The sequence below is a fragment of the Aptenodytes forsteri genome, unplaced genomic scaffold, assembly GCF_000699145.1.
Source record: "Aptenodytes forsteri isolate BGI_AS27 unplaced genomic scaffold, ASM69914v1 Scaffold69, whole genome shotgun sequence".
Lineage (NCBI taxonomy): Eukaryota > Metazoa > Chordata > Aves > Sphenisciformes > Spheniscidae > Aptenodytes > Aptenodytes forsteri.
In genome coordinates, this window is record NW_008795885.1 from 3704393 (window position 1) to 3716145 (window position 11753).

General features: G+C 36.0%; 1 protein-coding gene across 1 annotated transcript in view; it reads right to left on the reverse strand.

Annotated features, from left to right (window-relative positions):
- Window positions 1-762: 762 nt before the first annotated feature.
- Window positions 763-11753, reverse strand: part of WDR36 (WD repeat domain 36) — a 36479-nt gene continuing 25488 nt past the window's right edge. The window contains exons 17-23 of the mRNA XM_009284180.2: window positions 10240-10347; window positions 8966-9063; window positions 6781-6923; window positions 6011-6127; window positions 5696-5777; window positions 3173-3360; window positions 763-1425 (exon numbers count right to left, since the gene is read on the reverse strand). Of these exons, the coding sequence (XP_009282455.2) occupies window positions 1276-1425; window positions 3173-3360; window positions 5696-5777; window positions 6011-6127; window positions 6781-6923; window positions 8966-9063; window positions 10240-10347 (886 nt within the window). The 3' untranslated portion in view covers window positions 763-1275. The remainder of the gene's footprint in view (window positions 1426-3172; window positions 3361-5695; window positions 5778-6010; window positions 6128-6780; window positions 6924-8965; window positions 9064-10239; window positions 10348-11753) is intronic.

Below are 11753 nucleotides of genomic sequence, written 5' to 3' on the forward strand. Positions count from 1 at the left end.
TTTCATGGCCCTCCTCTGGACCCGCTCCAACAGGTCTGTGTCTTTCTTGTGCTGAGGGCTCCAGAGCTGGACGCAGGACTCCAGGTGGGATCTCACCAGAGCAGATGTGGAGTTACCGCTTGTTTCAGGCAGTATTCTGTACTCTACACTGCATGTACATGTTTGCAGATAATTTGTTCCAGGATACATAACTAAAGTCTTCCATAATGTGATGGCAATAAAAAAAATCATATATATAGAACAACAAAGCCACACTATTATTTCAGTCTTTTGCCAAATGCAAGGAACACATCTTTCAAGTTTTCTCATCAAAATTGCATGCATTTGTATTAGTTACTTCTTTTAGTCTGTGTCTGCAGCTGCAGCATGTGAAATAGAGCAAAGGCCTTGTTCAGGAGGTTCTTCTGCTGTGAGGCAGTACTCTCAAACAGCAAAGTTTAAGTTTAAAGATAATCCCATTCACGAGTTCCCAAACTCTGCCCAAACCTTATTATTTGAAACCTAAATACCAATTCATAAAAATAACATCTGATTCAATTAAAGATTCCCCACAACTCAAAGCTTTTATTCCGGTAATCTTTATCTCCTTAAGAAAAGAATCCTAATTTTTGTAAGAAATTGAGCCTCCAAAATTAGAGCAAGAAACATGGTCATAAAAAATGGGTGGGGTTTTTTTGTTTAGTTTTGGGTTTTTTCAAGTTCCATCATTTGTAGCTCAGCTAGAAATCTTTGCTTTCAGAAATAGGTGTCTGAGGCAAAATAGTGAACACAGCTTGCCAAAGTGAGAAGAAAACTAATTTTTACAAACTTCATAGGAAAAGCGCTCTGACTGCAGAGGAATGGAATTTTTATATTCACTTGCTTTAAACTAACGTTAATCAATTGTTAATAATTCAGACTTTTTGTTTTATTTTTGCATCAATAATAAATGTTTATTGGTCTCCTGCACAGAAATTACATTCCCACTTTTTTTTTTTTTGGCAAGTCATTTCTTCATTCTGATTTACATTTTTGGTCATGAAAGCATAAGGTAACTAGCCACATTACCTATAGCTGTCCAACTGTTTGTTCATTAACAGCACAAACTAATATAATATGAATATTTAAGCTGCGCATACTAATTTTTGCTCTGACTGAAGTAACTAAAAATACTCAGTATGCACATTGTAAAATACTTCGCCATATATAGATTTATAAAATGAATCCAGTATTTTTGGTAATAAATTGTACTATTATTCCAAGGGGAATTTTATGCAGACAAAACCCTTAAGTATTTTACAGCAAAGCACTTTTCATATATGTTAACACACACAGACTCTGATTGAAAAGAGCCCGCAAATGAATCCACGTTTCCTCAAGTTGTGTTGACAATCTGGATACTTCTTCCAATAGGTTTGGCTCTGATGACAGAATCTTAAGATGTAACTGAAAATGAAAACAAGTAGTTAGTGAAACAGATACAGATAATAAAAAAACTGAAAGATCAGTTTCCTCATTCAATTCCAATACTTTACTTTCAGGAATGTCCCAAGTAATGGAAGGACTCTTTTCCTTCAATTAATTCCCTCTATTTAATGCTGCCTCCCTTTTACTAGTCTTTTACAAGCCATTTTACTCCCACATATATATCAGATGGGGTAAGACAGAAAAATGTCTAAAATATGTTATTGCTTTACTAGATCTTCTTCTGCCGCTGAATCTATCCTAATCACACACTTCTCTAGAGGGTAACTTTCTCCTCTTTCCAACTTGCATCACAAATTCCTCTTTAGGCTAGAAAGGCTAAACAGGTGCCCTGAGGTCAATCAGGATTATTATTTTAATTATCCATGTTGCATAAAGCAAGAAGAATGATGCCAGCACACTCTATACAGGGAGATGATGTCTCTCTATGTAATAAACAGTAACCTTGGTAAAGCATAAAGAAAAGAAACCTCTCTATCCCGTAAAGAGGCAGTACATTATTACCACTTAATGGATGGTATAGTTATTTTCCTGGCTACAACTTAAATCTAGAAGTCTTGCTAAGCTCAGAGCTGTTTTACATTGAACCTACAACAAAAGATACTGGTGTTCATGTGTCACAGGGTGAGTTTATATTATTCTACTGTAGTTCAGATCAGGAGTACATTTCTGAGGCAAATTACCTAGCTGTCCCTAATACCCCGCAAGAACTAAATTTCTTTTGTATGAAACTAAACAGAAAGATGAATTCTAACATCTAATATTGCAAGTATTAATCATATCCAGTCCATGGGACTAGACTAATAAAAACCAGACTAATAATAAATAGACATGATAAAAAGCCACTGGTGAATGAGTATCAAGACCTCAACCCTAAGTGTTTCACTATACAGATTTACTCCTATTCGTCTGCACTACTTGTTCTTGTGAAAGCTGCCCCACGCGTTCTATTTAACACTAACAAAAGAAAGAGTAAGTCATGTTTGTCCAGCATTACACTCTATCATTAAAACCAATCCCTGCAATATTGCTATTAAGAAATATTCAGTTAAACAGACAGTATTACATGTGTCTGAATGCCTATATCAACTTTTTCCTAGTAAACTGTAATTAATTGCTTTCCCACAGTTTCATAAATCAGAGTATCTTGACAAGGTAAGCATTTGTACATCAGAAGGGTTTCATTCTTCTGCAGAACCACCTTTGCTCTAAGAGTAACTGCTACTGTATTTTATCACAGTAACTTTGACTTCCACACACCTGGGAATAATTTCTGTGATGCTTAACAGGTAACAGAAGAAAGGCAGCCCACTGACATGGAAAGTAAAAGTCAGGCTTGCAACATCTAGCGGTAAGTCCAACAAAATGCCTATTTTACTTCCCCAAACAGTGTGCACTGAATTCTTTTCTTACTTAAGACATAGCGTATCTTAGCTTAGCAATTAACAACCATTAAGAAGTTAGGTAAAGAATACTAGAATAAAACCTGTCTGGCATGGTCCTCTTCACAGTATCTGTTTTTTGCAAGTTTTTCTTGACTGACCAGATGAGTTGTCAAATTATCCAATACATTCAGTTAGTCATTTTAAAACCATCCCCACAAAAATCACTTAAGATTAATTCTTTCGAGCAGACAATTGACATCCTTTTACTGCACAACCATCATTTTAAACAGAACTAACATCAAATTTTGTAAGAAAATTGTTACCTTTAAAAATAGTGCAAGGTATGCCTGAGCAAGTTCAAAGTTGTACTTCTTGTTCAGCATCATCCCAATCATTCTCAAAAAGCTTAGCATCACCTCCATTGAGCCACCACCTTCAGGGGCCAAACCCCTTAGTTCTATCTCAATATTAGATGGTCCCAAGCTTTTCAGTAAGTTAAGTGGAGCTGCATCTGTGTTAAAGCATTGAGGGATACATTATCAGTAACATTTGCAGAGAAGAATCTTACAAATCCTTCATGTGGACAGGTTTATTCCAAAATTCTGAAGCAGTGACCGTATGTTTCAAGTTTCTACTGTTTCCTTACTTTTTTGTTTTCCAAAAAATGCCATCTTGCCTTTAATTTACTGTCCCATCACATACTACAGAGAAGTACATCTCTAATAAGACAGCTGCATTTTGTTTGTAAGTTCATCTTGAAAAATACAAGTAACATCTTTGTATTTGTATCACTTTTTTTCCCCATTTCTGTCTTTTAAGCTGAAAAAAAATCCTATTAACTACATAACATTGTCATTTTACATCTCTTGGCAAAAGGAACATATATACTTGGGACTTCAAGCTGTTACTGCAAATATATCCTAGAAGAGACAGGGTACTACTTTTACTAGGAATCTTTACAGTGTTTACTCTTATTGACATCAAGCTAAATCGAGGATCATCTGGTGCATCTAAGGTAATTATTACTTTTGTTAAGTGAATTCCTCCTGCTTTTCCTGGGAGCTGGGGGTAGTGGAGTGGGGGAAATCTTTTCCCTGGTAGAAATACATGCAATTTACAAACTCTTTCCTCCTCTTCATAAATGTTCTTCTTCAGGATTTCTACAATCCTACCCGATCTTTGATAATTCCATCCATTTGCTTTACAAATGCAGAAATAAAAATATGTATGGTTGCAGACACAGCTGCTGTTAAAAACATTTTTAAAAATGTCTTCTAATTAATTTTTCTTTTGCTAAGCAGTTGCCAAGAAGAGCAACTTCTTATACTCTTATACGATGGTAACTAATGGTATCAGGCATTGGCTAATATTCCTTAGGTGGTATAAATCTGTTTCCATCTGTATTTGATTCCTATGAAAATCATTAGCTAGTTTTAAATGTAATTGTGATATTAACAGTACTAAACAGATGCATTAACTCATTTTTGTGCTGTGACATTAAAAAACCAAGCATGGAACATATTATGAAGTTGGTACACATACAATATGGAAAAAGTGCCCAGCTCAACCTATGTTCCATAGTCCTGATCTGAGGTACCAAACCCTGTCTCCATCCCAATGGTAAGCCAGGATGGCTTCTAATATAATACTATTTATTTGCATAGCCTAATTGCATAGCCTATTGCATTAATAGCATAGCCTAACCTTTGGAAGAGATGCTTGTAAACTAGCAAGCACAGAGCTTCCTGAGTCAGGATCAACAGGCTCCCTGGATTGGGATTACAGCACAGACTGTGGGGCACACCTGCCTTACAGCAGAGAGGTGGCCTGAGGGAGGCCCACGGGACCACTACTGCAACGCATCACGGAGTGCACTTGCTCCCTGGTACAGCCAGCCTCTAGGTGCTTGGTTAGGTTTTTAAATATTCACCTGAAGTTTCACTCTTCTCTGAGCAGCTCTGAAGCAGCTTAATAGACTACTATCAATTGAAATACTAAAAATAAAGCATAAAAACAAACCTCGTTTGTGATAGATAGTAAAGCTCTGCACACAAAATGTTTTAAGTGCAGTTGAGTAAGCTGGTCATCTCAGAAGAGTTTAAGAAGGGGTAGAAAAATTCCCAGCAGAACTGCCTTGTGGACAAGCTACCAGTGACTGTCCATTTACATTTCCAAGACAGCTATATTAGCAATAACTTCCAAAAATCTACATTTCAATGATTCTGTAGCAGCACAAGTTAAACAGGGAAGACAGCAGGTACATTCCACAGGCAATTTAAGTGACTGAATTTCAAAATGAGTTGAATGGTAAAAGAAATCCAACAGCTTATTTTTGTATCAAATATTCCTTCTTAAGCTTTACGTTATAAAGCAATCAACTAAAGCTCTAAGTTTGCTGAATGCTTAGGGAAGTAGCCCTTGAAAATAAACCTTGCTAGGCAAATTATGTCTTTCATGTTTCAATGAATCACCAGACTATTCCTTACCAGATCATTTCCTTCCTTTCTTACCCTACAAATAATATATAGCACCTTTTCTGGGTGAGATCATCACAATCTCCAAAGAAGTCTAACCGTCTTACGAACGTTACTTTCTTTCTCTATATGGGTTTTAGCCAGAACTGGACTCCATGCTGCAGGCAAGCTGGAGTACCAATGGATCTTTGATCTAGATTGCCTATCTATGTATTAGTCAGCTTTATATATAACAGGTCATTCTCTTTGCCTTTGTTACTGTACTATGCATTGTTTTTTTTCTCGCACATTACAATTTTGGCATTAGAAATCAAACGTTTATCAAAATATTATTAGCATCTACATTTTTATTGAAATGTCTTGTTAACTTACATTCATTAGTGCTCAGGGCTTCTTCAAGGTGAATGTAGAAATCAGATTTCTGTGCCAGTACTCCAAGGTTTACTACTTTCGACTAGACCATGAAAGTATAAGAGAAGTGTACATGAATATGCAAACATACTTTTACATCTCAATTATTTTCCTACTGGCAGAATAAAAGACTTTAAGAAAGAAACTACTAATGTAAATGCGTTAAAACTGGTACTTTGAAGTCTTTAGCAGGATTTCACTCAGCACGAAAAAGCATTTAAGATTTTCTTTTAAAATACACTAGATAAACACTATTATATTGATTCTTGTTTTTACCTGTGTATCATTTTCTTCCTCTGGAGCAATGTATTGGGGTATAAGACCAGGAACTGTTGGTATGAAGAAAGGGGCTGACTTGGGAACTTTTGGTGGCTCTCTTGGTTTATTTTTTTTTTGTTAATTAGATATTTGAATTAAAATCATCATCATAGTAGGAACATGTGGGAATTTTCTTTGTCAAGAATTTTATTTTAAAAATACTATGAAAACTGTAAGGTCTAACTGAAAAGTAAATACATAGGTAAAATGTTTTACCACTAAATATAAAGCTACTATTTAGAAGAAAAACAGCCCCTCTCCCAAATCCCAGAAAATGTGAAAAGCACCATATAGTCTTCTACTGCAAAATCTTGAAAAATACCTGAAAAGTGGGATCAAATTTTGTGATTAGGTAAATGCAGGTCATAGAACAAGGGCAAATATCTGGCTGTATACTACGATTTTTTGCGCATTCCTTCTTTTTCCAGTTATGGGAATGCCCAACAGCGATTTGGAGGCATAACTTAGAGCAGCTTTAAAGGCACTTACTAGGTATTTCCATGTCAATGCAGCTGCCTTCAGACAGCTATTTTGCATGTTGCAGAAATAGTAATGGCAAAAGTTATGAAACAGTTCCTCCTTCTCAAGGAGGAACATCCAAAGAATGGTTAAGACAACTGTTTGTTTTACATTACAGGAGAAATAGCCCTTATTTTACCTCCTTCTTAAAATATACAATCCAAATACTACAGTAGATAGATAAGCAATCTTGTGCCTAATATCATTACCTTGATAATATCAAGACTGAGGAGATTCTTCCACCTTGATTCTGGTAATGAGGAAAGGGTCACCAGCTGCTCTCCCAATTGCTCAGGTGAGACATATTCTATCATTTCATCACATGTTTCTTCATCTCCTGCCACATCCACATCTTTCAAGAACAGGTATCTTTTATGAACATACATACTTCACATTTACTTTTTTAAAAATCAAAACAACATGATTATTTCTTTTGCCATTTTTGAAAAACACATGCATAACAGCTATATATATGGGTGCTAACATAACATATAGCTGAAAAGCTACAGAAACAATCTTTATTAACCCTATGAAATATTAAATTCAAATTGCGAACAATTATAGCTAAAATGCAGAGTTGGATAAACAAGATTTTAAAGACTAACAAGATTTATCTGCTTTGGCTGAAATGATATAAAACCAATTTATGGAAGTCCTAAAGGAAAAATGATGGATTACTTCTAAAATTTTGTTAACTGTTTAAAAATATATACATAGCAATTTTAGTTCTGGGTTACAAATCTGTAAAATCTGCATTTAAATACGCACAATATTCACCACCTGTTCATAGGTATGACTGAAGCGGCACATAAAAATGAAGAAAATCTCAACATTAAAGCACAACATCACACAACAAAAGATATGCAGTCTGTCATTAGGTTTTCTCTATAGTTCCTATGTGGTCTTGACCAAACACCTCTACTTTCCCTTCTTTTTTTCAAAATACTACATGGCTGAAACCATGAATGTGATAGAAAAGCCTAAAACAGCAAAGAAATGTAAACCATTAAAAGCTCTGAGCATCTAGACAGGAACTTTACATTTGCTGAAGACAAAAAGTGAATTAAAGCGTTCAGCCGGAATCAGTTTATAGGATTAAAACATTCAAAGTTTTGGGATGAAATCCTGTTTCCCTAATTTAAGTATCTAAAATAACCACGTGCTTAATAAAGCAGTCATCATCAAGTATGTTCCTCACTCCTTCATGCAGTCAATAGCTAGGTGTGTTTCTCCTCCAGATGGAGATCTAAATGTAGGCACTGCTAAACTTGGGCAGACAAGATTTCCATCTAGAGGCCTTCAGAAGCACAACCATTTCTATTAAATATCAAAAAAATGCAATTTAGGCCTTTCTTTCACTGGGAATCTAGCACAGGTACATGGCAGGTCAGCTGAACCCAATTCTCTTGCCAACAAGAAAATATACAGCAGTGAAACTACCATGTGTCCTGGTTTCGGCAGGGATAGAGTTAATTTCCTTTCTAGTAGCTGGTACAGTGCTTTGGATTTAGGATGAGAACAAAGTTGATAACCCACCGATGTTTTAGTTGTTGCTAGGTAATGCTTACACTAGCCAAGGACTTCTTAGTTTTCCATGCTCTATCGACTGAGAAGGCTGGAGGTGCACAAGAAGCTGGGAGGGGGCACAGCCAAACTGGCCAAAGGGACATTCCATACCATGTGACGTCATGCGCAGTACATAAACTGGGGAAAGCTGGCCGGGGGGGCCGCTGCTTGGGGACTGGCTGGGCATCGGTCGGCGGGTGGTGAGCAACTGTACTGTGCATCACTTGCTTTGTGTATTATTATTATTATCATAATTTTATTTCAATTATTAAACTGTTTTTATCTCAACCCACGAGTTTTTCTCACTTGTGCTCTTCCAATTCTCTCCCCCATCCCACCGGGGTGTGGGGGGAGTGAGCGAGCGGCTGCGTGGTGCTTAGTTGCCGACTGAGGTTAAACCACGACACCATGGCATACAGGCAGACAAAAAAGTTGCAGGGAAGTGGAACAAAGAACAATCCCCTTCGCACTGCCCAAACAGTAACGTTTATTTCAAACTGGCCTCACAGATGTCAAAATGGAAGGTATTTACACAAGTCTGGGATTAAAGAAAGCCATCAAATAGCACAGATGCTTTTACTACCTACAAAATCTCCTTGTGGATGTGGAGATCATCACAATGTAATTCTTTATGTCTGAACATAGAAACATGACTAGATTTTAGTACATAATATTAGCTATGAGTAAGTATGCCAAAAATGGTAGAAGCAATAGGAACAGTTCAAAGAATGCTAAGATACAATGAGTTTTCACTGAGGAAGCAAACCATCTCCTATTTGAAATATAATACCAAACCGAAAATAGAATACTTTTTCATCTGAAGATTACCTTGCACAGGGCAGGTGCTAGGGCGTGTCACCATAGAAGGTTCATAATCTGCTGGAAGGGGCCGTAAAGAGACAAGTGAATACAGAGAACGGTTTGACCTGAAAAATAAGACAGACATTTTAAAAACAATTTTCAGGTGAATGGGAACAAGTATTTTAGACATAATTTTTACTGCTGTCTAATACTACTGCACTATGGCAATTCACCAGGTTCTATTCAAGATTAGTTTTCCTCATCTACCAGATAAACAAGAAATGAAACATAGCAATATACATCATCTGAAAATCTGAAACATAAAAGTTATGCTGAAGTATTATTGCCAAGAACTTTTAACACATACGGCATTATGACGTATGATTACTTCAATCATTGCCAGTTACTGTATGTACTTGAAATGGCAAAATTGCCTACCTAAAAAGCTTGCTTTCTACTTAATATGTACAATACATTATGCAAATATAAATGATTCAACCTGCTTTCACAGGATTTCAGAGTAGCACTCTTGGCAAATTTTCTTGAGGTTTGGAACATACACACAAGTCATTCTGGCAAATGATTTTTCCTGTCAGTATAAACAAGGGCTAAGTAAAAACATTTGTCATTATTCACAATGAAGCTCTTTTACTTAAGCATAGAAAGGTCTAACAATTGAACACCCCTCAGGCAAAACTAAAGGCAACAAATGTAACCTGAAAGATCGATCGATCTATCAAAAGGAAAGAAAAAAAACAGACCACTTAAAAGGTGCGTTACTTCAGTACTGGAACTAATCAGTCATTTGCTTTAAAGCCATATCAGGAGGAAATTGAACTAAAACACTTCTTACATCTGTGCTGATCTATCATTAATAAACAGAAATAATCGCAACTTCCAAATTCTAGTCAGAAGTCTCAGACAACATTGTATACCAGGACAAGAAGAAAAGCCCTTCAGAAAGTAACACTATATGAGCAGTGACATTTTAAAAGTGGTAAAAAAAAAATAATAGTAGACTCAAAGCAAAACTTTAGGAATGGCATAACAGAAATTCTTTAGAGTAAGAAAGAAACATTTAGAAAAAAGAGGTCATTTAATTATCAGAATAAATATCTTAACTGCAAGAGATTTCAAGATCTATGAATCACAATACAGAATACCTGTCTTAATAGAATCAGAGAAGACAAAACCCTGGAGACGATAATTTGCAGAACAATTCTCTATTTGCGATAAAGATGATTAAAAGAACTCTTCCCCATCTGAAATTCTGTGTAGAAATAGATGTATTACATACTCACCACAAATAAATTCCAAGATCATCCACATGTGTTGAAGCTAGAAAATCTCCTGTAGGAGACATAGTAAGGCTCACAGCTGCAGAGTCTACCAAAAAACAATCTATGAGGCTAAGGAGAGAAAACACAACAGATAAATTCTCAGCAAGATGAACTTGTTTACCCATGCATACCTGAATTACAGCACAAATATGACTGAATGCAAGCAGGACACTGGAAGTATGTATACAAACTAGCGTATTAGAAGTATCCAAGTATGACATATAAACTTAGCAAATGAATGGCACTGTACAACAAAACACTCACCTCTAAAATTCTCTAAAATCAGCTAAAGCTGGTATATTTATGCTACCTCCTTAGACATCCACATTCTGTGGAAAATATGATGAACCATCCGTCCACATTCAACTCCTTATACCTAACACTAACCTTTTCAGTGACCATAAATTTCGTACTTCCAATCAGCCCCATGCTACTGTGACCTCATCTTTTAATACTCTGCCGTTAATTGTCAATTCCCTCTCTCAAGATACTTCACATACACCTGGTTAACACTAGGACCTAATGTTCCTGAACTAAAGGATGAACTGTACACTGCAAAATTTGATTATCTGCAACAGTCTGTTTTGACATTACCACATCTTCAGCCTGATATACCATTCTTTGATCATCCCTTTCACTATTGCAGAAAACTGAAAAAACACCACATAAAAAGAAAGTTAAAATATTCAGTAGTATGTGAGTATTTTGACAATAAGCCACTTTTGAGTTCTGGATGATGCCACAAGTCCTGGATGATGCACACCCTAGTAGACTTCCACTCAAGCCTGGGTTCAGAGCGCTGCTTGTCACTTGTTGAGGTATAAATTTCAGTTACTTCAAATTGTAAGAGTTTGACAACTAGTTCATTGAGAGAAACAAAAAGAACAAATGGAGAGCTTGAATACTTTGTTCTTGTTTACAGACCAAAAATCACAAGCAAAGTGAGAAGTGATGGGAGCAGCTAGTTCTATAACCCTGTTCTGTTCACTACCCATAGAAAAAGTATTGACGTAACAAAGCAGTTTAAAACGTATAATCTTGTGGGCATGTATTTTCTTAGGTACTGAGCACTCCTGTGATGGTTTGACAAACCATGTTAAAAATAAAAGCTATTTTTTTCCCTGAATGGAATGTTTTATTCCTTCTGCATGCTGTTAGACACACGTTACAAGTAAAATAGTATTCAGGTAAGAGCCACATCATTCATCACTTTCAACATAAAATATACAAACACTAAACCCATAAATGCCAGAACATGTATCAGTTACACTGATATATTTTGCACACAGTGCACAATGGCTAGAAAATTTACCATAAATACTGTTTTTAGTTTCAAATCCATCCTTTTACCACAATCTTTATCAGTAACTGAGAAATATTGTTCAATAAAGCAACCGTAAGGAACAACTGCAAAACAGTTATCATTAAATTTTTCTACTTACTGAATTTAAATCACACTTAAAAATACAGACTTG